The sequence below is a fragment of the Topomyia yanbarensis genome, chromosome 2 (genome assembly GCF_030247195.1).
Source record: "Topomyia yanbarensis strain Yona2022 chromosome 2, ASM3024719v1, whole genome shotgun sequence".
Classification (NCBI taxonomy): Eukaryota; Metazoa; Arthropoda; class Insecta; order Diptera; family Culicidae; genus Topomyia; species Topomyia yanbarensis.
In genome coordinates, this window is record NC_080671.1 from 53,747,970 (window position 1) to 53,773,802 (window position 25,833).

Below are 25,833 nucleotides of genomic sequence, written 5' to 3' on the forward strand. Positions count from 1 at the left end.
CATTGCATTAATTTCATTTAATGAATGAGAATCGCAAAATAACAGCATGCATCAAAACGAAATTGCAACTTCAAATTGTCATAGGAAAAAATTCATTGAAATTGTCGCGAATATCATGCAGTAAGATAGATCGGTTTTCAGAATGAAGACAAAACCATGGCATTTCGTTCTAAAACCAGTTGAGGTGCGATGTATATGGAAACAATATCAATAAATCTTTGCTATGATTCGGATTTAACAAACGACAACTTCAATAGCTGGTGCCGAGAAAATCCGATAGAAATAGAAGCACTCCTCAATATTGTTTTCTCGGCCATGGCGAATAATGTTAAAAATGTGCAAGATCTACGTCGAAAGTAAACAAGGTTTTACACAATGCAAATGTGTAAAACCTAAGAAAATAATAGGACTGAAATATAGAGATAGAAAATAATAGGACTGAAATATAGAGATACTTGGAGTTTTGGATGTCCTATGTGGACTTTCCGAAACCAGGAGCCACTTTCTTCGGTTTTGTAGTAGCCCACATCCAGAGACACTTTCAGGCCTTTCCGAGGAAAATTAGGGGAAAAAATGATTCTCCTCTTTCGAACACTTATAGGCAGAAGATGTTCCTTCGACGGGATTGTCAGAATGTCGCTCTTCAGTGAACAAGGAAGCGTAGAAATTAGTCGTGGCCGCTGCTTTCTTTAACATTTCTTCCAAGCGTTTCTCAAAAGAATGCTTTAGTTTTCCCCCTATAATTAATGTGCGGGATATGTCGACAGTTCATTCGGAGTCTTTCCACAGAAGAAAAAGTTTACTTGGTCCTCCGCATTTTTCATACCGTACTTAGTTACTACAATGGGCTCATTGTTTGCAACGACGGCAGTTCATGTCCCGTGGTACAAAAGGGTGAACAAGTAGACGATCCCCGTTCAAAGGAACAAATTTTGTAAAAACAAATCCGACGAAAGGCTCGAAATGAAGCTGATGGAAAATAAGTTTTCTTATACTTCTCGATTTTTGCTGAACGCAATTGCTTGCATACCAGAACTTTCACTGACTGACGCTCAGGAATTTGGAAGAAACCACCCGCCTATTTCGCAATTATGGCCCTTCTCGGAAACTACACCACCAATCTCTACTTTCCAGGCGGGTACATAGACGAAATAAATTTTCGTACACGGTCGAGTGTTGTTTGGTTAGATCACGTGATATATCGATGCTGTTAAAAGGCTTGCTTTTGGTCCGGAAGTAGACCATCCAGGGGCCGGTTGTATTAGATAGAATTTGTATCGAAAATGAGACTTATCGGCATTATTATTGCCATCGAAGAAATAGTCAAATCGACCTCCACAAAGCCTGAAAGGATGTCGGTCGTCGGAGATACTTTCCCATTAGTCAACACTATCATGCGGGCTTCAGTACTCGCGAAAGGAAGGTTACTTAGCAAGGGAACATTTGTAGTATTTGTATTCAACAAACACATTTTCGCTGAGAAGTCGGACATACAGCCCTGTTAATAAAGGGTGTTTCCAAATAGCCACCAGATATTATGAGGGAATTTTCATTTACACACGCCATATCAGAACTTTCATCAGTCCGTAGAGAAATCAACGGCGAATCTTGCTACCCACTCGGGAAAAAGGTGTTCTGCCGGCCCTGCAGGTAATCTATATACAATGCTCAAAAATTAAATCTACATTATTAAAATCGCTAAATAATATTTTGAAATTATGGCCATATGGTTCTCGAACTCGTTTCAATGGGTTTCAATCATGTCAATCATGTGTATTTCTCTCGTCTACCTTGATAGCACAGTGCTGAATGTAAACTCAATTTGCACACAAAACCAGTATTACGTTGCACTATGCTACATTTCTCCTTAGTGGAGAAAAATTTAGGCAAAAACTATTTTTTCTCCAATTGGGAGAAAATTGTTTAACCATCTTTACGCGTGAAGAGCACAAATTTTATAACTAAATTAGTTGTGGAATTTGCGTCTCGACTTCGTCTCATCAGAATCCGACACTAACTTAGTGTTTTCGTCAATGCAGCGCGAGTGGAACGAATGAGAGTTCAACATGTGTGTACGAGGGGTGACTGCATGGTATAATTTTCTTTGTAAGCTATGTTGTGAGTTTTTCGTAGTCAAACAATTTTGATAGTCAGAAATTCTCGCTTCGTTCGATTCGCGTTTTTGGATTATTGTGAACGTTTTTTTCTGGAAAACTGCAGAGTAGTTCATTATAACCGGGAACAGACCTATTTAAACTATGTTTAGCTGAATCTGTTTTTGTTGATTGTTACTCCGAGGTCCGGATTTCAGTAAACATACTAGTATTTTTCACAAAGTTGAAGGTTTTATTGAAAAGAACGTATTTCGTTTCTTCGTGTTTATTCTGAGGGAACGAAATGCGTGTCTTAATTTTGACTAGATATGCATTGGAATATTACAATTATAGTCGAATATTTATGAGTGAATGTCATTGCCAATGACCATTAATCAAAATTTATTGGAAAGTTCAAGTAAAGTTATCAGTTGTTCATAATTAGCATAGAGATATGCATATCTTTGTTAACTTTCGTTGACTACCGCTTGAGACCGGAGTTGGAAAACGGTGATGGTCAGTAACAGCAAATGTCTGCAAATAGATGAGCAAATTTTTGGCGATGCCTCGTATGATCCCGGCAGTCCACATTTATGCAATTACAAATACAAATATCATTCGAAAACTTGATTGGTTTTTAACCAATCAAATTTTCGAAAGCAAAGTGGGGACTGATGTAGCATGTACCTAATTGACACGAAAAGTATAGCTTTTAATGTTTGTTCAAAACAATCAAACCAAGAGATTTCTAATTTACATAAGTATAACTTCAACATGAATCTAAAAAACTGAAGAAAATTTCGAAATCACAATTTTTGAGGTTTTCTAGAAATTGTGTTTTTGGGATAAAATTTTGACTTTAACGTGCTTAATAGCTTAATATAATCGGCTTTAGTCAAATGGTAGGCTCATATAGAAGAGAATTATATTCTGAATAGAACAAATCTTGATTAGTTCCAATCCAAACTGGAAAAAATATTAAAAAAAAAACGTGAAGACACCGAGTGGATCAATGGCATTCCCTACGACCACGTTTGTCCGCGCACTAGCATATTTCTGTGGCACTTCTCTCCTTCTATATCTTCGAAAATATTCTGTCAGGCCCGTGCGCAAGAGGGGAAGGGGGGGGAGGTCAGGGGCTCAAACCGCCTCCATGAGGGTTTTGAATTACTTGTTAAAATTTATTATCTTCCTGTTCAGGAAAAAAATATACTGCAAACCGTTTTGACACATAAAATGTCATTTAAGTTCGGTCACTCTAGAAACAAGCCAATGAAGAAACTAAGGACGAGACTTTGCGAGGGTGGCTGGGAAGGGATATATGTCAAGTTGGACGGCTTCTCTGAAGAATCGGTTCACGTTTCGACAAGCTACGATATTAGCAACAGTAGTGAGTAGACAGCAGATGTCAGTATGCGGGCTAGCAACGGCAGCTAAGAAGGAAAAACACGATGATTATTCCGTTGGAGTTGCAGCGAAATGGATCGCGAAAATGGACATCGGTGTAGGGTGAAATACCGCTGCCGAGAAGTTCTCAGTACCAGGTAGCAGATAAATAAGAACGACTAGCACCAAGAAGGATAAGAAGTCCGGTGAAGGTGGTTGTAAACAGATGCAAATCCTTATGGTCGACACCTCTGGATCGGTTCATGTCTCAACAGGTGACGATGTTTGCAGTGGACCTGAGCAGATCAGATATATCGCGAAGGTTGGATAGCAAGTAAGGAAAAGTAGCTATGTACATAATAACAAGAACACAATCCCTACTAAAGCAGTAACGGTTGTCCCGGATGGATAAGGATTGCGAGATACAAGAAGTTTAGGTTTAGTCGGTCGGTTTAACAAATACTACAAACAAATTCGAATCCACCACTAGCCAGCAGGCAGCGCACGGTGGTCGGAAATGTCAAAAACGTGAACTTAATTCACTACAGGCCAAACCATCGAATATATTCACAGGGTATCTTTGGACGAATTGTTCGTAAGAATATTCCCCACATTCTGATAAAAAATAAGTTGAGGCATGGCTTACTATGATTGAACTAGAAATATTAATTTTTTATACTGACGAGGTAGAAAGTTTGTGTCTTCGACGAAGTTTTAGAAATGCTAATAATGAAGAATTTTGTTGAACAACTTGAACTTGTAGGACAACCCCCTTAAATTTCGTTTTTTAATATAACTTTTTTCAATGTGACTTTTCGTGCAAACGATGTTCTAGACAAATGTTGAGGTATTAAAACCATATAATATTGTTGAAGACTGCATGTAAAAATTAAATTATTGTTGAAGACTGCATGTAAAAATATGGTTGAAGACTGTATGTAAAATTTTTACCTGAAATTGAAATCGGCGGCGCGGCGCACCTCTTGTAAAAATACTCATTCGTTTTAAAATTATTGAAGAATTCTAAATTTTAATACCCCAATTTCAGCTGCCTATAAGAGAGAAAGGTGCAAACTAAAATGGGCGAGCAGGCACTATTTTCAATGTTCAGACTACGCTTAATAAAGGTAAGAAGCAGCAGCGGATTTAGAAAAAAAATTCGGAGGGGGTCCGAAATTTCGATTTTAAAATGTTCATTGTAAAATACGTAATATGTAATACCCTCATTTAATTAACATCAGTTTTGGAGGTCTAATCTAGTTTGGAATGGTTTTGAGTTTAGAACGGATTTAAAATAGAAACAATTTCAAAATTTCTCAAGAAGTTAAAAAATTTCGGGGAGGGGGGGGGGGTTCCGGACCCCCAGGACCCTCCCCTTGGTTCCGCCACTGGTAAGAAGGTTTGATGCGTGGGACTCTACACACAAAAAATAATGAAATTTAAACGACATGTAAATCAATACGAATGTAAACATACAAAGATTGAATCAAAACTTTGAAAATTACGCTAAAATCAATGCACTCAATTGGAGCATTAAAAATCATACAATTTTACACTTTCATTCGTGTAATATTACATGTCATTCATTTACAGCAATAAACGTGTAAAAAATACATTGAAGTGCATTGGTTTTTCGTTCGAAGAAACTGTAATTTTCAATCCACGTGTAGTATTATAATAAAATTCGTTGAAGAAAGCACGACAAGTCGTGTGGACCTTTGGTGAAACTTAATTTTACATTTATATTCATGCTCCAAGTATGTGAATGAAAATAAACTTAAAATTACAAAGTATTTGTTTCTGTGTAGAACCCTATGAATAGGGTAAGCTCACTTTGTAATGTTTTTTTTTTTACTTTTTCCATATAAAAATCAACGAAAACAATTTTTTTCGAATTTTTTCGTAAAATTTTGCAATTAATGTTTTAACATTCTTTTGTAAGCATTAAATTCATTATGACATGTGTATTTGAGTAAATATCAGTTTGGGATAGCCAATGATATAAAAAAACTCCATATTTTTGCTCCCTCGTTTATAAAATCGGAAATAATTGCGTATAAATGAAAATCATTCTTGCAATGAATATCGAACTAATAATTACTAAAATCTACGAAAAAATGCAAAAAAAAAATGTTTTGCTGATATTTGTAAGGAAAATGTCAAAAAATATAATAAAGTAGCTTACCTTTCAAAGGATTCTAGAGTGGCACGAATCAAACTTTCTTGTTTTTATTGTGCATAGTCTAGACATTGAAAAAAAGTGCCTGCTCGTACATTTTGGTTTGCACCTTTCTTTCTTTTACGTTGTTGAAGTTGGCGTAAAAAATGTTAAAATCAATAACTTTGAAAGGAATGAGTATTTTTACTGACAGTCTTCAATAATATTATGTGGTTTTAATCCTTTCATGCCCCACTTTTTTCTCATGCATGTATGGTTTCAAAACTATTTTTTCTTGAAAACGGTGGGGTCAAGAAACACGAAAAGCCTTTTTTCATAAAGATAGCTGCTTCCCTCGCAGTGCTAGAAGCTGCTCAATTTTTACCTTACAATGCTAAATACAATTCTTGTAGAATATTTACAATAGTCCAATTGCGTGGAAAATGTAGCCAAAGGCAGTCTAAATTGATAAGTTTTATCAATTTTCAATAATATTGCAACATAACGAATATATATGAAAAAATCATTTTACGTCGTCAACATAAACTATTCCTGGCAGCACTGCTCCATCGGGATCCAATCAGACTAATTGCAATAGCTTCAGTTCTAGGGCTGGTCATTGAAACTATTAATACTCAAATGAAAGTCAATAGTCACAATTTATTAGCCTTTCTCCTCTTGAAATCACTTTGAACATCGTCAACCTAATCCCGGCCATCTGTCATATACCATTCGACTCAGTTCGTCGAATTCGGCAAATGTCAGTGTGTGTGCGTATGTATGTGTGGGTGTGTGTATGTATGTATGTATGTATGTGACCAAAAATATGCACATCGGTTACTCGGAGATGGCTGAACCGATTTCATCAAACTTAGTCTCAAATGAAAGGTACAACGTTCCCATAGGTTGCTATTGAATTCCATTAAATTCCGAGCTCCGGTTCCGGAGCTACGGGTTTAAGAGTGCGGACACACAGCAAATTCACATTTTTGTCTTTCTCCTATAGAAAGGTTATGCAATCACTCTGAACATCGTCAACCTAATCCCGGCCAATTTTTTTTACTTACATAGGTTTTCTCTATTTTAACAGGGTCGTAGTTAGGGGGATTCGGTGAGGGGCACCCCCCACATCTTTCACCACCCTTCCCTAAACCGCCCTTCCCTCATCAAGTACCCCTCCAGGCGATTAAAATTTTCTAATTCCTCTATAATAAACTTTCCTAGTGGGTCTGAAAAACCTGTGAAAAAATTGGTTTGAAATGATTTTGAGTTGAGCGACTAATTTAAAATTTCTTAACAAGTTGAATTTTTTTGGCGGAGTCCAAACCCCCGAGCCCTCCTCCTGGATCCGCCGTTGGTTTCAAGTGTTTCTGTGTCGACATATAGCAACTCAAGTTCGTAGCTGTCGATTCATTATACGTATGTGTAAACCGCACTGAATATCTAATAGACAGTTCCACCATTATATTATACATAACCAGCCATGGAATCGTAGTTTGGATAAATGAGAAAAGCACAATTGCACCACTAGGTGGATTGAAACGGGTTTTGGGGTTTCCGATCACTATGCAGCGGTGTCTTTTGATGACTCCTTCTCGATAAAAAACATTTACCCAATTTGTTGAGCTGAGTCGTTTGGCTCATAAGACTGGGTCCAAGCCTCTGAAAAAATCTTTAAAGTTTGAGGGTTTCTGTACGTTTCATTTAACCCATTCATGCCCATGTTTTTTGTGAACAACAACGTTTTTAAACAGCTATAACTTTTGATTGTGACAAGATTTGCTCACAAAAACAAGTAAGGCTAATAAATGTGACTATTGGCTTTCATTTGAGTATTAACAGTTACAAGAATCAGCTCTAGAACTGAAGTTATTGCAATTAGTCTGATTGAACTCCGATGGAGCAGTGCTGCCAGGGACCGTTTACGTTGACGACGGAAAATGAATTTTTCATATAACTTCGTTATGTTGCAATATTGGTGAAAACTGATAAAACTTATCAATTTAGACTATTTTTGGCTACGTTTTCCACGTAGTTGGACTATTGTAAATATTATAGAAAAATTTTAGTGAGCATTGAAAGGTAAAAATTGAGCTGCTTCTATCACTGCAAGGAAAGCACCTACCTTTATGAAAAAAGGTTTTTCGAGTTTCTTGACCCCACCGTTTTAAAGGAAAAATAGTGTTGAAACCCTGCATGCACTAGAAAAAATTTGGGCATGAAAGGGTTAAAATAAACGTTAAAAAATCAAAACCCTCCCCTTGAGAATTTTCTGCGCACAGGCCTGTCTGAAATTGTTATGTGTATTCTTGAATCGGCTATCTATTGATGTAGACAATAAAAAACCCTGTTGAGGAATATATTTCACTGCTTAACTTGTTGATTCAGTGGCCGTTATGTTCCTTGCTTGAAGTTTGAATTAGAGCGTGTCTACCCTGTCACAATAGAATACGATACGCGTCGTCGCTTCGTGGTTCATTGAAGTAAAAACAAATGCACAGACAGTAGATAAACTTACCCGATCTCGATCGTGTGAGCTGCCGTTGGACATAATCTTCGAGGTCCTGTTCCTCTCGATTGCTTATCACACAGTTTAATATGATGAAAAAAAGTCCGAGACCAATGGCGAATAGTCCCGTGCATACTAGTTCGTTCCACCAGGATCCTTTTCCTGCAATTAAGTGTCAATGCGATAAACATACATAATCATAATAACTCGAGTTTAGATTGATTTCTAGTCTGATTTATGGTAAAATGCGTTACTGTAGAGACTTGCAAAATTAAAAACTAACGTATAACTCGGTATTTTTTATGCTTATGTATGTCAAAGATTATAATCGATTCAAACAAGTAGTTGCATTGTGTCGAAATTTATGGAGATGATTGTAGTTTGTAATCGCTGCCAAAACCAACTATTAGGCATAAATTCATTTGGCATACGCGCGTAAGATATATGTACATTAGGCATAATAGACGTTAGTCATAAATACATTGAGCATAATGAACGTTTGGCATAATGATCGTTAAAAATAAATAACCTTCAGCAAAATAGACATTAGACATAAAATATCACATTTCTGCGTAGATATCGTCGTATGTTAAAACTTGCGCTTCGGTAGAAGTCCTTGTGAATTCTAATTATCGTGCATTATGTCTAACGTACATTACGTCTAACGTCGCGTTCCTGTTTATAACTAAGATTAATCAATTTGGTAGTGATGATATAAGGCATGTCTAAGGTCTGTGCAACTATAATTTAGTACTTACCCAGCAAATGCCACGATTGCGTTGGTTGGTTCGTTAAATTGGTCGGAAAAAATCCAGCCCCTAGTAAAAAGATTCCGAATACTACGAATACGACTCCTATGTGCATCATACCAATGGTCGTGACTACCTGTGAATTGATGTCAAATGAAAGGATGAGAAGAAAGCAAACTCAAAGCGTCAATCCTAACTTTTCCCGGCATAACGAATAAACAACTTCCCACTCTACGCGGTCGTGCCAAGCTATCAAATCATCCGTCATCCGTGATTTCCCTGCAGTCACTATCTGCAGTACACGCTCAATTCACACGCATGAAATAGCAAGCATGATGACAACCGATGTGGCAGTAGTGACGTGTAGCACCATCACTCCCCGAATGGATTCGCAATGATTGAGATTAGCACGGGCGTTCTGAGTCCAATTTATCCTGCAACCCTCGGATGGTACTTACTTTTGTATCTAAAATACTTTGATCCTGGACGTGCACTTTGTGCGGGTGGAAACTTCGTCGCGTCGAACCATGGGGCGAATGCGTATCGCCACTCTCCGAGCTCTGTATACTGTAGCGGCGTTCGCGGGCTTTCCGCTGGACGTCCCTTCGCTTCCGCTGGCGCTTGATGGCCAGCGCCGAATGAATACCGACCGCGTGCATGTTGACGGGAGATGGTTCACGTGTCGATTATGCTGTTAAGAAATGGAGAAGGTAGACAGAAGTAGAGCAGTTGTTGAGCTGTGCTGGTAGATTAACAAAAGTGAGGTAATGAGGCACATAAAGAATATCTGAATGTTTTCAGATTCAGAAATGAATGGAATAAAATAAAATAAATAAAATAAAGGAAATAATAAAATGGATAAAATAAATGAATTTAGTAACATGAATAAAATTAATTAAATCTATAAAATAAACAGAATGAATTAGAAAAAATGAACAGTGAGATCAATGACTTGAAATATAGAGATCGGAAAACTGGAAGGTCATTAGGACAAGGCTTAACATCTTATCTTTTGCTGGTAGATAGACCTGTCCTTCTATACAATGAAAATCGACGGTGAACAAGATTATGTATTTAAATTTAGTTCGTTGTTCAAAACGGATAAAATAAACAAAACGAATAAAATCCATGAATTAAATAAACATAAAAATGGATATACGTTATGAAATTTAACACAAAAATGCTTAAAGTAAAGCAATTAAATGATTTAGGGGAATTTGAGAACCATTGTTTCAGAAAGCTCTGGACTGTTTGAGAAAATCCCATTATTTGCAGAATGTCCAATACATACAAAACCCTTTCTAGTTTGCCATTTTCTGTTTTTACCTTTTCGTTGGGTAGAGGATATGTTATTATCTTTAACCCGATGTGGTGAAGAGTTCATGGTATTTTATAGTTTTGTGTTGCGATTGTATTGTCTTACAATTCCCCTGCCTTTCATTTCTCCCTTTCCTGTCCCATCAGAAGAATGATTGAGTCAATTTACTATGATTATTAAGGGGGTCTTCTACTCTCATGATTTCAAAAAATCGATTTTTTTTTGTTTAATTTCAATCTATATGTATCTGAGAATATTCCACAGAAAGGATTTGGTGAAAATCATATTCCTTGGCATGTTTCTGGAAACCGAAAGGTACCCATCTCCGGCCGTTTCTAAGATACTGAGCGCCGCGCACCACGATGGCGCTTGTCTATGGAAAAATCATTGTTTAATGAATTCACCGATCCATTCTTGACGGTTTATGTATATGTGAGCGTCTGTAAATGGTTTCTTCTTTTTTTTTGACGAGATTATCGTACGGAAGAAAGAAAGCGTCGGACATGTTAAGAAGCGTATGGGAACGAGATTACGAAAACTGAAGAAAGAATACAAAAGGGTGGTCGAGAGGGATTTGCAAAATGTCAATTTGTTCCATTTTTATGGCTCATAATAGGCAAAAAAATAACGTAAATATTCGAGATTTTTCGTCTAAACATAGCCAACATGACTATGATTATAAAAAATATGAGTTTTCTGATTTCGGATTACCCAATTCGCCAAAACTTTACTTAATCAGGACCCATGCAGTTTCAACATCAATGTCATGAATGAAGTTTCAAGGTCGCGAGATATTTTTCTTCTCATCTTCAAAAGTAAAATTGGAAAGTCAAAGCATGTATCTTCAAAATAAAAGAAAAGTTTTTGAATCCATTGAGTAGATGCTTTACAATTTTAATCTGGTAAGTCACAGCTGTCGATTGACGGCCTATGTATTTTCTTTGCTGTGGTGTGTGCAATGGTGGGGTCCTGATAGCCCAGTACGCCCATTTAGCACAAAAGTGGTGAGCGTCTCGAAAATATCTGTGTAAAATCGTTATGTCACCTCTGTTTTTCAGAGATGGCTGAACCAATTTGCACAAACTTAATCTCCAATGAAAGGTACAACCTATCCATCTGCTGTTGTATTTTTCGTTGATCGGAATTCCGGTACCGGAGGTACGAGTTAAAGAGCACGATCACACAATAAATTCCTATATGACCTGGTAACACCATGATGTCCAAATGATACAAAATGATGTTAAAATGTATACAACATTGCTTGAAATTCTAGATCACTAATGACCAATTGAAGAAGATTTGACCACATTGGCCGCCTATGATGGTTCTTGATGCCTATGGTGACCTTTCCAAATTGCCAAGCTAAGGTCGCATCTATTTCTTAGCGAATTCAGGAGCGATTCTTATAAACTTGATTTCAATTGAAAGATTTGACTGCTATTGAACTTTGTTCATATCTGATTATTGGTTCCGTAGTTATAGTACGGTCACAGGAATTTTTCATAAAAACCGTTACAACCATAATACCTCAGAGGCTCAAAATCTATTGAAATGGACATCAAATTACTTCGATTCGTAAATTTAGATCACTGATGGCCAACCAAAGATTCTTTGAAATTGTCGATCATTATCGACAATTCGAGAAGTCCCGGGTCTCGAGCAGATTCCCAAATTACAGTCTTGTCGGTTATTCGGTGATGACTTAAACGATTTTCAAAAACCAAGTATCAAATGAAAGGCGGTTGGGTGCACCACCCAGCAACCCTTCTTCGCCCCAGGGCCGTCGAGAGCCGCGCCGGGCCCCGGGGTTCGAAGTACTGACGGGCCGTACCATATATGACTTCTTATTTCAACATCGATTAGAGGTACGATACAAATGCAACCGTTTCAATTAAATTATTTTTTATGAAAATTGTTTATTTGATACGATACGATTCAATGCGTTAGCTTACCAGAGTCGTCAGTATTTTAAATAAGTAATAGATGAAAAAAATAAAAATAATAAAGGAATATTTGTTTGTGGCTGGCCATTAGAATGGCTTGCGTCCGATTTGCCATTGCAATTGGAAACCTTTTTTGCGACATTGCCATACAGTCCATATCGCCATCGTTCATGCTCCCTTGACGCACGTTAATGCTACCATCGTTAATGCTGCTCAGAATCCGAGCTTAGAAAAATTGACATCCCTTCGTGAGCTTGAAAGAGAAATAAAATTCTATTTATACCCGCCGCTATGAATCGAAGGTTTGTTTGTTTTCCTCGTCCGTCCAGAGACAAAAGACGCTTTGGCCACATTGCGGCGCAAAGACAGTGTTTCAAGACCAATGAGGTTGCAACGATCTTCGTATCTGGGCAGATTGTAGGGATCGCTCCAAGGCAGGTGGCGCAGCGCAAAACGCACAGATTTACGCTCAATACTCTCGATGCGTTGAACGCTGTTCTTGTAGAAAGGAGCCCAAACAACGGCGGCGTATTCCAGTGTGGAACGAACGAGCGAGCAGTACAACGTTTTTAAGCACTGTACGTTAGTGAAATGCTTAGTAACCCTAAAAATAACTCTTAGATTACGCGAAGCCTTAGACGAGATAAAAGCAATGTGATCCTTAAATGTAAGTTTTGAATCCAAAAGAACCACTAAATCTTTCACTGTAGTTTCTCTTTTTAATTTGTTTTGCAAGATAGTGTAGTCGAATGTTACGATGGAGCGTTTTCGTGCAAACGTAATCACAGAACACTTCGAGGCATTCAAAACCATCCTGTTAGTCATGCACCAATTAGCGAAAATGTCTAACTGAGATTGCAAAAACAAAGCATCAGAGTAACTTTTAACTATATGGAATAACTTATAATCATCGGCATAAGACACCTTGAAGAACTTAATCAATGAATCCAGATCGTTTATGTATAGAAGGAAAATATAAGGACCGATATGGCTGCCTTGAGGTACGCCGGACGTTACGTCGAAGGATGAGGATAAATGATTCCCGATTTTAACAGACATTTTACGGGCTGACAAGTAAGATCGAAGCCATTCCAAAAAACTGCCGCAGAAACCGAGACGTTCCAGTTTCGCAATCGTAATTTGATGGTTGATTTTATTGAAGGCGGCCGACAGATCGGTGTATATTGCATCAGCCTGCAATCGATCCTGTAGCGAGCGAGCGATAAATGAGGTGTAGGCTACTAAATTAGTGCAAGTAGATCGCCTGGGAATGAAACCGTGTTGAGTTTCTGAGATGTAGCTAGAACAACAATGTGTCAAAAATTCGAGAACGATGAGCTCCAATAATTTCGATAGTGCACATAAAGATGCGATTCCTCGGTAATTGGGAACTTCGCTTTTGGATCCTTTTTTATAAACCGGAAAAACGTAAGATGATTTCCAGATGGTAGGAAACACTCCGGAACTTAACGACATATTGAAAACGACGGACAGAGGTAGGCAAAGCGACGACGAGCATTTTTTAATGATAGATGATGGGATTCCGTCAGGTCCAGGAGTGTTAGAACACTTGAGTTTTGTGCAAGCTTTTTGTACAATATCGGAAGATATCGTGAAATGAGGTCCGATACTAGTCCTACGGGGAAAGTTGTCGGCTGCTGCGGAGACTTGTTGATTATTAAGAGTATCGTTGGTAAAAACACTGCTGAATTGTTGGCGAAACAACTCACAGATGTCCGGCAATGAAGTCGCTTCTAAATCACCCACCCAGCGACATAGAAGTGGGTAAACCTGATTCATGCCTCTGTTCATGCCAAAACTGTAATGCCAAAACTTTTTTGGATTGTTACGAAGGTGGCTCTGAATACGATGAAGGTAGGAATTGAAGAGAGACTTATTAAGTCTCTTGTAACAATGATTTAAGAAGATTCTGATTCTTTAGCATATCGGTTCGGTATTTCGAAAACTTTTTTAGAGCTGACCTTTTGATCGATTTAAACTTTTTTAGTGTACGATTCGACTATGGAGGATATTCACAGCCATGATTGAGTTTTTTAGGAGTAAACTGGTCGATAGCATAAATCAGTAAGTTCGAAACAATTTTAGCCGCTGCGTTTGCATCAAATTGTGGCAAGATTTCATTCCAATTTATACGAGACAAGAAAAGGTGCATTCCTCGAAAATCTGTCTTGCGATAGGCATATGTCAGTTTCTCAGTGGTATCTTCGAATGTACAAGGTACACATTTTCGGAGAAAACAATGAAGAGCAGGGTGGTGTTGGCATAGTTTAACGAGAGGAGCTGGAGCACGACAAACGGCAAAGTGATCGGAGAGCTCCTGGCTTCCAAAGCAAAGATCCAAAATACAGTTGTTGTCATTAGTGACGTCAAATAGTTGAACTAGCCCCGCGGTGCTGTAACCGTCGAGTAGCTGAGTGATACACGTGTTAGTTGATGAGTGTGATGAGTCTGGGTACAGAAATGATGTATTATTGCGAACCCAATTAATGCCGCTAAAGTTGAAGTAGTTGATTGTAATATATTTGCAGTGTCGACAGAAACAATAAATTTCATCAATTAAATTAAAATAAATTTAATTCAGTTAAAAATGCGGGCCCCCAAAACAGACCCGGGCCCCAGGGTAGTTGCCCCCCCCTGACCCCCCTCTCGTCGGGCCTGTTCGCCCCACCATTTCGGAGTCTCGTTGGCCACATATACCACCATAAGAGGCTTCGGTAGTCCCGGGAAATTACTAAACTTACATTAGTTTCTCGGAAATGGTTGGCCCGATTTTCACAAAATTAGTCTCAAGTGAAAAGGATTTTATACCATAGACTGTTCGTACGGATCGGTTATATGGTTCTGGAAATATGTGCGGAAATATGTCACATATGAAATTCTTATATAAACCGAAACGAAAAATTTGTTTCTAAACGGGGCACATGAAATTTCAAAAATCGAATTCGTATTTTTGTTGCCAAATGTCTTTAAAATGCGTGAAACGCACAGATGCGTAACTACTACCAAATCCTTGCCAAAATAGCAAAAAATGATTTTTTGTGTTCTTACCATTTTTTTTCGAGAAAATAAAAAAAAAATAAAAAATAGGTTTTTCGGATGATAATTTAGGTATTTCGAAAAATAGGGTTTTCGAATGATAATTTTTGTATGTGAGCATTTGAAAATGGTCAATTTTTAATGGCTTTTTAACGTTTTGCCTTTCTCATATAAAGAAAGGCTATGCAATCACTGTAAAAATCGACTTTTTACCCGAGGCCCGGAGGGCCGAGTGTCATACACCATTCGATTCAGTTCGTCGAGATCGGCAAATGTCTGTGTGTGTGTATGTATGTGTGTGTATGTGTGTGTGTCATTTAAACTCACAATTTTCTCAGAGATGGCTGAACCGATTTTCGCAAACTTAGTTTCATCTGAAAGGTGCAATGCTCCCATAAGCTGCTATTGAATTTTTAGTTGATCCGACTTCCGGTTCCGGAGTTACGGGTTGAAGAGTGCGGTCACACAGCAAATTTCTATATAAACTGGTACCACCATGATGTTCAAATGATGTAAAACATATTAAAATTGATGTAACATTACTCTAGTTTGCGGGTCTGGATCACTAATGATCAATCAAAGCAGCTTTGACCACATTAGCCACCTATGACGGTTCATAAAGCCCCCGGGGAACCCGCCAAGTTCCTAAGCTAATATCACACCCATTCCCCAACGAATTCTCTACCTATTTTTACAAACTTGATTTCAAATGAAAGATACAGTAATACCATTGACTGCTGCTGAATTTCATTCGGTTCTGGCTCTTGCTTCTGGAGTTACAGGGGTGTTAGTAAAGATACACTGGAATTTCCCATATAAATCGGTGCAATCGTAATACCTCAGAGGCTAAAAACTATTGAAATGGTCACCAAATTACTACTAATCGCAGATCTAGATCACTGATTGCCAATCAAACATTCTTTGAATATATTGTCCACTATCGACGATTCCGGAAGTCCGGAATTCCGGGCATATTCCACAATTAAAGTCACATCGATTCTTCGGTGATGACTGAACCGATTTTCTCAAACCAATTCTCAAATGGAAGGCAAAATATGCAGTTGAGTATTGCGTCGCCGCCCCTCCCCCCGCCTTGCCCTTACACCTCCCTCCTTCATCACTCCCCTTCCCTTGGACCACCCTCACGCCCGTACTTCCTTCATCCACCCCATATACCGAAATAAGATGAAGGATTTCTGACGCATCCTCCACTCCCACTCTACTAACCCCCCATTCCCTCCACTTTCAAACCCATTCCACCAACATTTCAAAATATAATCACATGAAGATAACATTGAACTCATGCTGATTAAGCTAATTAAATATTATTCTTTTGCCTTTCTAATATAGAAAGGTTATGCAATTGCTCCAAAAACCGACTTTCTAACAGAGGCCCGGAGGGCCGAGTCTCATATAACATTCGACTCGGTTCGCCGATATCGCAAAATATCTGTGTGTATGTATGTGTGTATGTATGTGTGTATGTATGTATGTATGTATGTATGTATGTATGTATGTATGTATGTATGTATGTATGTATGTATGTATGTATGTATGTATGTATGTATGTATGTATGTATGTATGTATGTATGTATGTATGAATGTATGTATGTATGTATGTATGTATGTATGTATGTATGTGCGTGTATGTGCAGATTTGTTAACAAAATGTCCACATCGGTTTCTCGGAGATGGCTGAACCGATTTTTACAAACTAAGATTTAAATGAAAGGTATAATATTCCCATAGGTTGCTATTGAATTTCATTTTCAACCGACATCTTGTTCCGGATTACGGGTTGAAGAGTATGGTTACAAAACAAAATTTGCTGATTTGTCCACATCGGTTTCTCGGAACTTTCTGAACCGATTTTGACAAATTTTAAATGAAAGGTCCATGCAAGTGTTGAATTTTAGTTCTGGTTCCTGAATTACTGGGTGATACGTACGATCACGCAGCAAATCCCGATTCTAACGAATTCTGCGAAGAATGTAAAAAGGCGAAATTTTTTCCAAAATATAATCACAACTGTTGAATTTGTAGATCTAGGTCACCAACAGTCATTCAAAGTCTCTTTGGCCACACTGGCCACCATCGACGGATCCGGAAGCATCCAAATTTAGAATAACGGTTATATTGGTTTCTCGAAAATGGCTAGACCGATTTGATCAACTTAGTCTCAAATGAAAGGTTTTGCGTCCCAGGAAACTGATATTAAATTCCATCTCCATCCGACTTCCGGCTCCGGAGTTACGGGTTGTGGAGTGCGATCACATAGAAAACTCCGATTCAAACCGTTACCGCGATGAATGCAAAAAGGTGCTCTTATTTATACTTACCAAGTGTAATAAGAATGAAAGACATTTCCATAATGTTATATTGTATGAACCAGCTATTAAACCATAGTTTGGAGAAATGAGAAAGGCACAATTGCACCTCTAGGTGGATTAAAACAGGTTTTTTTTATTCATTTCGTTTATTTGATAGGCACAAATGCGTTAGCTTGGCAGTGCCAAATTCTTTTGTTTTACATTTTGGATATCTTAAAACTTACAATGTTGAAATATATTTTTTTAATAAAAGAGAGAAATTTTACAGCTATTTTAAGACTACACACCAAAAAAATCTGAATTTTATCGTTGACGTAAATCCAAACTTGCCACAATTTAACAAACCGTAATTGACGAAATGACGAAATATAACCGTGTTCTATTTAATTTTACATCAAAAATGTACTTTCCATGCACAATGCCATAAATTTACACCCTTCAACATTTTAAACAAACACCATATGTGAAGTAAAATTACGTGACTGGTAAAATTCAACGACATGTAAAATTAAAATCTAACGTAAAACTGTGTCATTTTTGATGCTCGTATATGTCATGGTCAGGAGACGTAAATTTACACGATTTTTTCTAGGTGTGTAGAAATAAAATTCTATATACAAGAGAGGGGCCAAAGATTCTTTTTTATGAAAAATTTTAAAACAAGGAATTCAGTTTGATATACAAGTAGTTTTTTACGAAATATTTTACAGTTATCTTAAAACTAACAATATAGTTTGGTACAAAAAAGAGGGAACAAATATCTATTAGAAATTTCAGAGATGTCTTAAAACTAGGGATACAATTCTATTTACAAGATGGAGGACAATAGTTTCAACAAAGAGTAAAAATTACAGCTATCTTGAAACTAGGAATACAGAATACAAATTTGATTTTTTTTAACGAAGATGCTTGGTCAAGATATTCAGAGGGGGGCTTATTTCCACATCAGTGTATAAGCAGTTGTATCAAGGACAGGGGAGAGAAGGCGTATATGATGACTGGGAGAGAAGAGCAAAACTTGCAACTTTCGGGCAAACAGAAGATCAGCGAAACAAATTAGCACCTCAGTCTAGTAGGTCGGATTGGCGGATGGTATACTTCGGACCCGCGGGGAATCCTTCAAGAGTCATCGGACCTCGAGTCGCTCCCCCTTAGGTTTCCGTAGTGGTAAGGGCGACGGCGGTTACATAGTTGCACTCTGGAGCTGATCGGTTCCACAAGGCAGGAGGAAACTTCTAAAAACGAGAAATAAAAGAGAGGGGCTAAATTGGGATATTTATCGTTTTTATGAAAGTATAAATAAGGGACATATAGGGGAAATCGCGAATTGCCAGAATATCACGAACTGGAACATTGGGCGGTCTACCTGGGGCTCGAAGGGAATTCTTTAACTGAGACCTGGTGTCACAATACCCGGCGCACACCCAGACAACGTGCTCGATGTCGTGATAGCCCTCGTCACAAGCGCACAGACTGCTCTCTGCAAGCCCAATACGCCGCAAATGCGCATCCAATATGTAGTGGTTGGACATAAGTCGGGACATTACACGTATGAAATCTCGACCCACATCCATCCCCCCGAACCAAGGTTTGCCAACTGTTGAGTGTCCTCTGACGACATATACTAAAAAATTCTTCGAAGCAGATTGGTCTTTCGTATATGTCACCATCTAATGGCCACCTTTGCTAAAGAGTCGGCATTTTCATTGCCCGGGATAGAGCAATGAGAGGGGACCCAAACAAAGGTAATCTGGTAAGATTTTTCAGATAACTTGCACAGAGACTCCTGTATCTTCCCCAGAAAATACGGGAATTGCTTTTTAGGCTTCACTGTCTGTCCGACTGTTCGAAATGATGAAGTAGTGATCTGTGGGCAATGTGTCGATGATCCCAAGCGCTTACTGAATAGCGGCTAATTCGGCGACGTAAACTGAAGCAGGATCATCGAGCTTGAATGAAGCGGTGACATTATCATTGAAGATACCGAAGCCAGTGGACCCATCGAGATTTGATCCGTCGGTGTAAAACATTTTGTCGCACTCGACTTCTCGGAATTTATTATAAAATAAATTGGGGATCACTTGCGGGCGTATATGGTCCGGGATTCCACGAATCTCTTCTTTCATTGATGTGTCGAAGAACACAGTAGAATCAGAAGTATCTAGGAGACGGACGCGGTTGGGATTATACGAAGAAAGATTGATGCTCTGTGCCATGTAGTCGAAGTACAAGGTCATAAATCGGGTTTGAGAATTAAGCTCGACTGGCCTCTCGAAGTTTTCAATCACCAACGGGTTCAAGATGTCGCATCGGATGAGTAATCGATATGAGAGCTCCCAAAATCGATTTTTCAGCGGTAGAACGCCTGCCAGCACTTCGAGACTCATCGTATGGGTCGAGTGCATACAACCCAAGGCAATGCGCAAGCAACGATACTGGATTCTCTCCAGTTTGATGAAGTGTATGTTCGCAGCGGAGCGGAAACAGAAACACCCGTACTCCATCACGGACAATATCGTTGTTTGGTATAACCTGATCAGGTCTCCTGGGTGGGCACCCCACCATGTTCCAGTTATTGCCCGGAGAAAATTGATCCTCTGTTGGCATTTTTGTTTCAGATACCTAATGTGACATCCCCAGGTACCTTTAGAGTCGAACCAGACCCCGAGATATTTAAATGTGAAAACCTGATTGATCGTTACACCCATTAATAGAATCTGGAGTTGCGCCGGCTCACGCTTCCTAGAAAAGACAACCAATTCAGTTTTCTCCGTGGAGAACTCGATTCCCAGCTGGAGAGCCCAAGCAGACAAATTGTCCAAAGTATCTTGCAATGGTCCTTGCAAATCGGCAGCTTTGGGCCCTGTAACAGAGACCACCCCGTCGTCTGCAAGTTGCCTTAGCGTTCATGAATTGACAAGACAATCGTCAATGTCATTCACGTAAAAATTGTAGAGCAGGGGACTTAAACATGAGCCCTGGGGAAGACCCATGTAGCTAAATCGCGATGTTGTTAAATCGCCATGCGAAAAGTGCATGTGCTTTTCAGACAACAGGTTTAGCAAAAATTTATTTAAAATCGGTGAAAGACCATGCTGGTGCAGCTTCTCTGACAGAATGTTGATAGAAACTGAGTCAAAAGCCCCCTTAATATCCAAGAAGACTGATGCCATCTGCTCTTTGCTAGCATAGGCCATTTGGATTTCTGTAGAAACAACGCAAGGCAATCGTTCGTCTCTTTGCCTTTGCGGAAGCCAAATTGTGTATCTGACAGTAAGCCATTTGCTTCGACCCAATTGTCGAGGCGAAACAACATCATTTTCTCGAACAACTTCCGAATACAGGACGGCATTGCAATCGGTCGGTACGATTTGTGGTCGGAGGGTGGTTTTTCTGGTTTTTGGATGGCGATGACCTTCACTTGCCTCCATTCATGAGGGACAATATTACCCTCAAGAAACTTGTTAAAGCGCCTTTTTGCAGTGTCAGGCAGATTCTTCAACAAGTTGAATTTGATTCTGTCTAACCCTGGGGCATTATTGTTGCATGACAAGAGAGCAAGTGAGAACTCCACCATCGAAAAAGGTGTTTCGTTCGCGGTATCGGGATTAGACGCGGCGCGGCACGTTTTCTGTACAGGGACAGAGTCCGAACAGATCTTCTTGGCGAAAGCGAATATCCAACGGTTTGAATATTCCACGTTCTCGTTGGTACTGTTTCTGTTACGCATACGTCGAGCCGTACCCCAAAGAGTGCTCATCGGTGTTTCTCTCGTTAACCCGTCGACCAACCGGCGCCAATAGCTGCGTTTTTTGGCTTTCATTAGACTCTTCATTCGCCTTTCCAACAACGCGTACTGTTGATAGCTAGCGGGCAACCCGTCTTCCCGGAAGGCCTTATATGCAATGGACTTCTCCGCATACAGCTCTGAGCACTCTTTATCCCACCACAGGGTGGGAAACCGTCCATGGGTATTCGCGCTGGGTACTGGTTTAGTCTGAGCTTGATTGGCACTGTCGAGAATCAAGCCAGCCAAAAACCTGTACTCTTCCTCCGGAGGAAGTTCTTGAGTGGATTCGATTTTAACGGATATCGCGGTCGCGTAACTCTTCCAATCAATGTTCCGTGTGAGGTCATACGAGACATTGATAGTTTCTGATGGTCTTGAACCGTTAGCAATTGAAATCACGATAGGTAGATGATCGCTACCGTGGGGGATCAGGGATCACCTTCCACCTGCAATCTAACTGTAGCGATGTTGAGCATAGCGATAAATCCAACGCGCTTGCGCGTGCTGGTGGTGTAGGAATCCGCGTCATTTCTCCCGTGTTTAAGATGGTCATGTTGAAATTGTCGCAAAGATCTTGGATTAATGTTGATCTATTATCATCATGAAGACAGCCCCATACCGTACCGTGCGAGTTAAAGTCTCCCAGAACTAGCCGCGGTGCCGGTAAGGATTCCATGATATTACAAAGCGTTCGGTGCCCTACCGAGGCTCTGGGAGGAATGCAGATGGAAGCAATGCTTTGTCTTTGCCTTTGATTAGAACTTGACAAGCGACAATTTCAATGCCTGGTGTCGAAGGGAGGTTAATTCGGTTGAAAGAATAGCACTTTTTAATCCCCAAAAGTACTCCTCCGTAAGGGTTTTCTCGATCCAGACGAATTATATTAAAGTCGTGGAAGTTGAGATTTATATCGGAAGTTAACCAAGTTTCACATAATGCGAAAACATCACATTTTAAACTGTTTAGTAAAAATTTGAAGGAATCGATTTTCGGGAGGATACTTCTGCTGTTCCACTGTAGAACAGTGATCGAAACGGTGACCATCGAAGGATGCGATCGCTGCAAAAAGGGGCCATTTAGTAGTCAACTGCTTCAAAAATGTTTGCACTCTAGGGAGAAAACGTATCAGAAGGCTTTTAGGAGGATCAGTAACATTGAAAGCTGTGAAAATTAAGTCCACGATGTCAGAAAATTTCATTAGTCCATTGCTGGACTGAGTGTCTGTTTGAAAAAGAGGGACACTTGGGCTTTTTAACTTTGAATTATATTATTCCACAATTTTTCATATCGCTCAAAAACTAAGTATACTATGTTACTATGTTTTAATTGCCGCAAGGTTCTACTGTATCGATTTTGTTGGCTATTTTCGGCAAATTTGAGACTAAGAGAAACGAAAGCAATGAAATTGAAAGACGGATAGGTATTCTAGAGCGAATCAGTTATAAACTTAGAACGGAAAACTAGAACTAGGCAGGCTCATATGGGCATGATCGAAAGGAAATGTGAAGAATTCTTTGCCTTCTGCAGAGTAGGAGTTGGGCGTTGCACCAAAGTCTACCGCATGGTCTATGGTAGAATATAACTCATCATCACGTTTTACCGCCGACGCCGGCATATCTAATTGTAAATCTAATAAACAACCCGTTAAAGCAGGTGTCCCTCAAGGATCAAGTTTCGCTCCAATCCTATATAAAAATTTTACCTCTGATCTTCAAAATCCACCCGCAGGATGTAAAAAGTCACTTTTTTGTGATGATACTAGCATATCTAGTACAGGAATCATCTACAGTCGACTGCAACGAAGCTTGAATATTTTCATTGATTACCTGCTAAAATGTATTTGGCCAGATCGTTCGATTTCATATAAAAAATCAAAATGTTATCAAACATCGATCCTAAAAGATCAGATGAAAAAAATACGACAATTTTGTTCGATGAACGAAATGAAATCGTGCAACTGGCGAAATATTTGTGCTATACATAAACATTTAGTAAATAACGAAACATTTCGTTTCATTCACGAAAAATAGAACTGCCTACCACGATAAATTTTGTGCAATGTACACTTCACTGTACTGTGAATTTACGAAAATTTTCGTAAATGTTTTTAGGTCGTGAAATGAACGAACCAAACTATTTATAGTACACAAAAATGCTGGTCTTAGCGGATTAACCTATTCGTAAAGAGATTTACGAATACATTCGTTCAACGATATGTTTTTTGAGCATAATTAATTTGAAGATTTTTCGGAAAAAATGGTTCATATTACGAAAGCTGCTCGTAAATATTAGACAGACTTTCGTATATTTCATCGAATAATTCGTTTGATTAATGAAACAGATTCTTAATAAGCCTACGATAGTCGTTTCGTGAACTTTACGAAAGATTCGTATTACAAATGAAAACGTTTCCATAGAACTACAAATGATTCATCATGTGTACGGAAGAATCGTATATTTTACGAAAGCTTTTCATACGAGACTTATTCGTAGCACATTTACAAATATATTATCTCAGTGAAAGCATCGTAATTATTATTACCACTTAATTGATGGAAGAATTCGACTGTAACGTACTCAAACAGGTATTAATTTCGACTACGCAATCTCATATGGATTGAAAAACGAATTTTGTTCTGATTACTCCGACGATGTAGGGTAAGCATCATCCTCAGGGGACATTGAATATTTACGAAAAATTGTTTTTACATACATTAAACAACATTTCACTGCTTAGCCGAAATTAAGACCTGTTTATTATCACTTAACAACGTATGGTGATAGATTGTTTTACAAACTACTATAATGCAAAAAGCAGCTATAGCTTCAAAGTTGTATGTTTTTCCGCAAATATGATGTGTTCACAAGGTGCGTACTATATTTTGTATGTACAGAGAGCTAAAGTTTAGTCTTCCGGAAGTCGGATAGAGCTCATTAATACTTCAGGAGTGAATAATTCAGCCTGTTTTACTCTTTTGTGTTGTGTAACGATTTAACAGTTCCCTGCATTTTCTTCTCCCTTTTCCGTTCCAATAGGAAAAATGGTGTGATGAGACGACATGGCAAGGCACAAATTTCTGAATTACGAGAGAAACGTGCAGATTGAGTCAATTTATTCCGATTCATATTTTCTAATACTAATACTTCTAATACTTCTAATCTATATCAAATAATATAGCAAAACTATGTTTTGCGATCAGAGCTGCTAATTTCCGACATGTTTGTTTGAACTTTAAGGAGGAACTCGATCTCAAATCAGGCGCACTAGGTTCAAAAAGTCGTTGTTAGTTGTATCATTCATTCAAGCAGCCGAGCCACTCCATCATTTTCCATTTATTTTCAATTTCAATGGCCCTGCATATATCTCTATTGAGATACTGACAAGGTTCTTCAAGCAAAACTACTCTTAACCTACTTCATACTGTTCATGTATGCTTGAAATTGCTAAACATTTAACCTAAACCGTAAAGGCGCAAATGACGTCTTTGGTTGGTGATTGAAAAGCCGAATTTCGCGCCAACTCAAACAAATGTTGGCAGCACCCTCTCAGATTTTAATGAAACTATCTGTACATGAAGACTTTGTCACAAAAAGCCACTTTGCATATTTTGTTTTTCCAAAAATAATCTAGACTGTCTTTTGAAAAGGGCCAAACTTTTTTTTACCAATTTTTTTCAAATGGCTATAGTCTAAAAATGACCAATCCTACAAAAAAATGTTGTAGGAGTGGTTTTCACAAAATTAGGCAAAATTTCGAATACAAATATTGAAAAAATTCTTCATTGACTCCTACACTAAAAAAAAAATCGATTTTAAAAATTTAAAGTCGATTTACAAAAAAAACATTTTTGATTTGGATGAAATTTTGTTCCAAGATAGATAATTATGTTCCCTACCTACCGTCAAAAATTCAAGGTGGGCACTTTTGAGGAAAAAAGTTATTTGAAAAAAACTTTGCCTTGTCCAAACTGAATTTGTTTTCTTCAGTGTATTTTTATCGAAAACTAAACCAATGAAAGTCATGATCATCTCAGAATCCATTTTCCCAGCTGCTAGTTATCTGATACATGCAAAAAGTATCAGTAACGAATTTGGTATATATTCATAACAAACTTTGAATGAAGACTGGAAGATTGGAAGATCAGAAGACAGGAAGATTGGAAGGCTAAAGACTGGAAGACTGGAAAACCAGAAGACTGGAAGACAAGAAGACTGGAAGACTTGAAGACTGCAGTTCATTTATTCCTCTCAAAAGTGACAAATTTTATGAAACAATTGACAAACTTTTCTAAAATTTATTTTATAAGAAATACTTATAAGAAAAACTTTGCAAGCTTGTGTAGATTCCAGTCAAAGTATGAGAATCGCAGAATGGCATTTTGTTGCAGCATCCCATTGAAAAGGACCCTGTGATGCTATTGCTGGAACTCTCAAGCGAATGGCAAAAAAGCTAGTCTTGCTCGCGACTATGGAAATACCATAACAAGTCCCCAAGAGTT

At 38.5% G+C, this 25,833-nt stretch overlaps 1 protein-coding gene across 4 annotated transcripts in view; it reads right to left on the reverse strand.

Annotated features, from left to right (window-relative positions):
- Positions 1 to 25,833, reverse strand: part of LOC131685111 (uncharacterized) — a 75,835-nt gene that overhangs the window by 16,717 nt on the left and 33,285 nt on the right. For all 4 annotated transcript variants that reach the window (XR_009304735.1, XR_009304736.1, XR_009304737.1 and 1 more), the window contains exons 2-4: positions 9,354 to 9,586; positions 8,905 to 9,031; positions 8,156 to 8,308 (exon numbers count right to left, since the gene is read on the reverse strand). Coding sequence is in view for 1 of the 4 variants with exons in the window: in XM_058968567.1 (XP_058824550.1) it covers positions 8,156 to 8,308; positions 8,905 to 9,031; positions 9,354 to 9,554 (481 nt within the window). In the remaining 3 variants the exon portion in view is untranslated. The remainder of the gene's footprint in view (positions 1 to 8,155; positions 8,309 to 8,904; positions 9,032 to 9,353; positions 9,587 to 25,833) is intronic.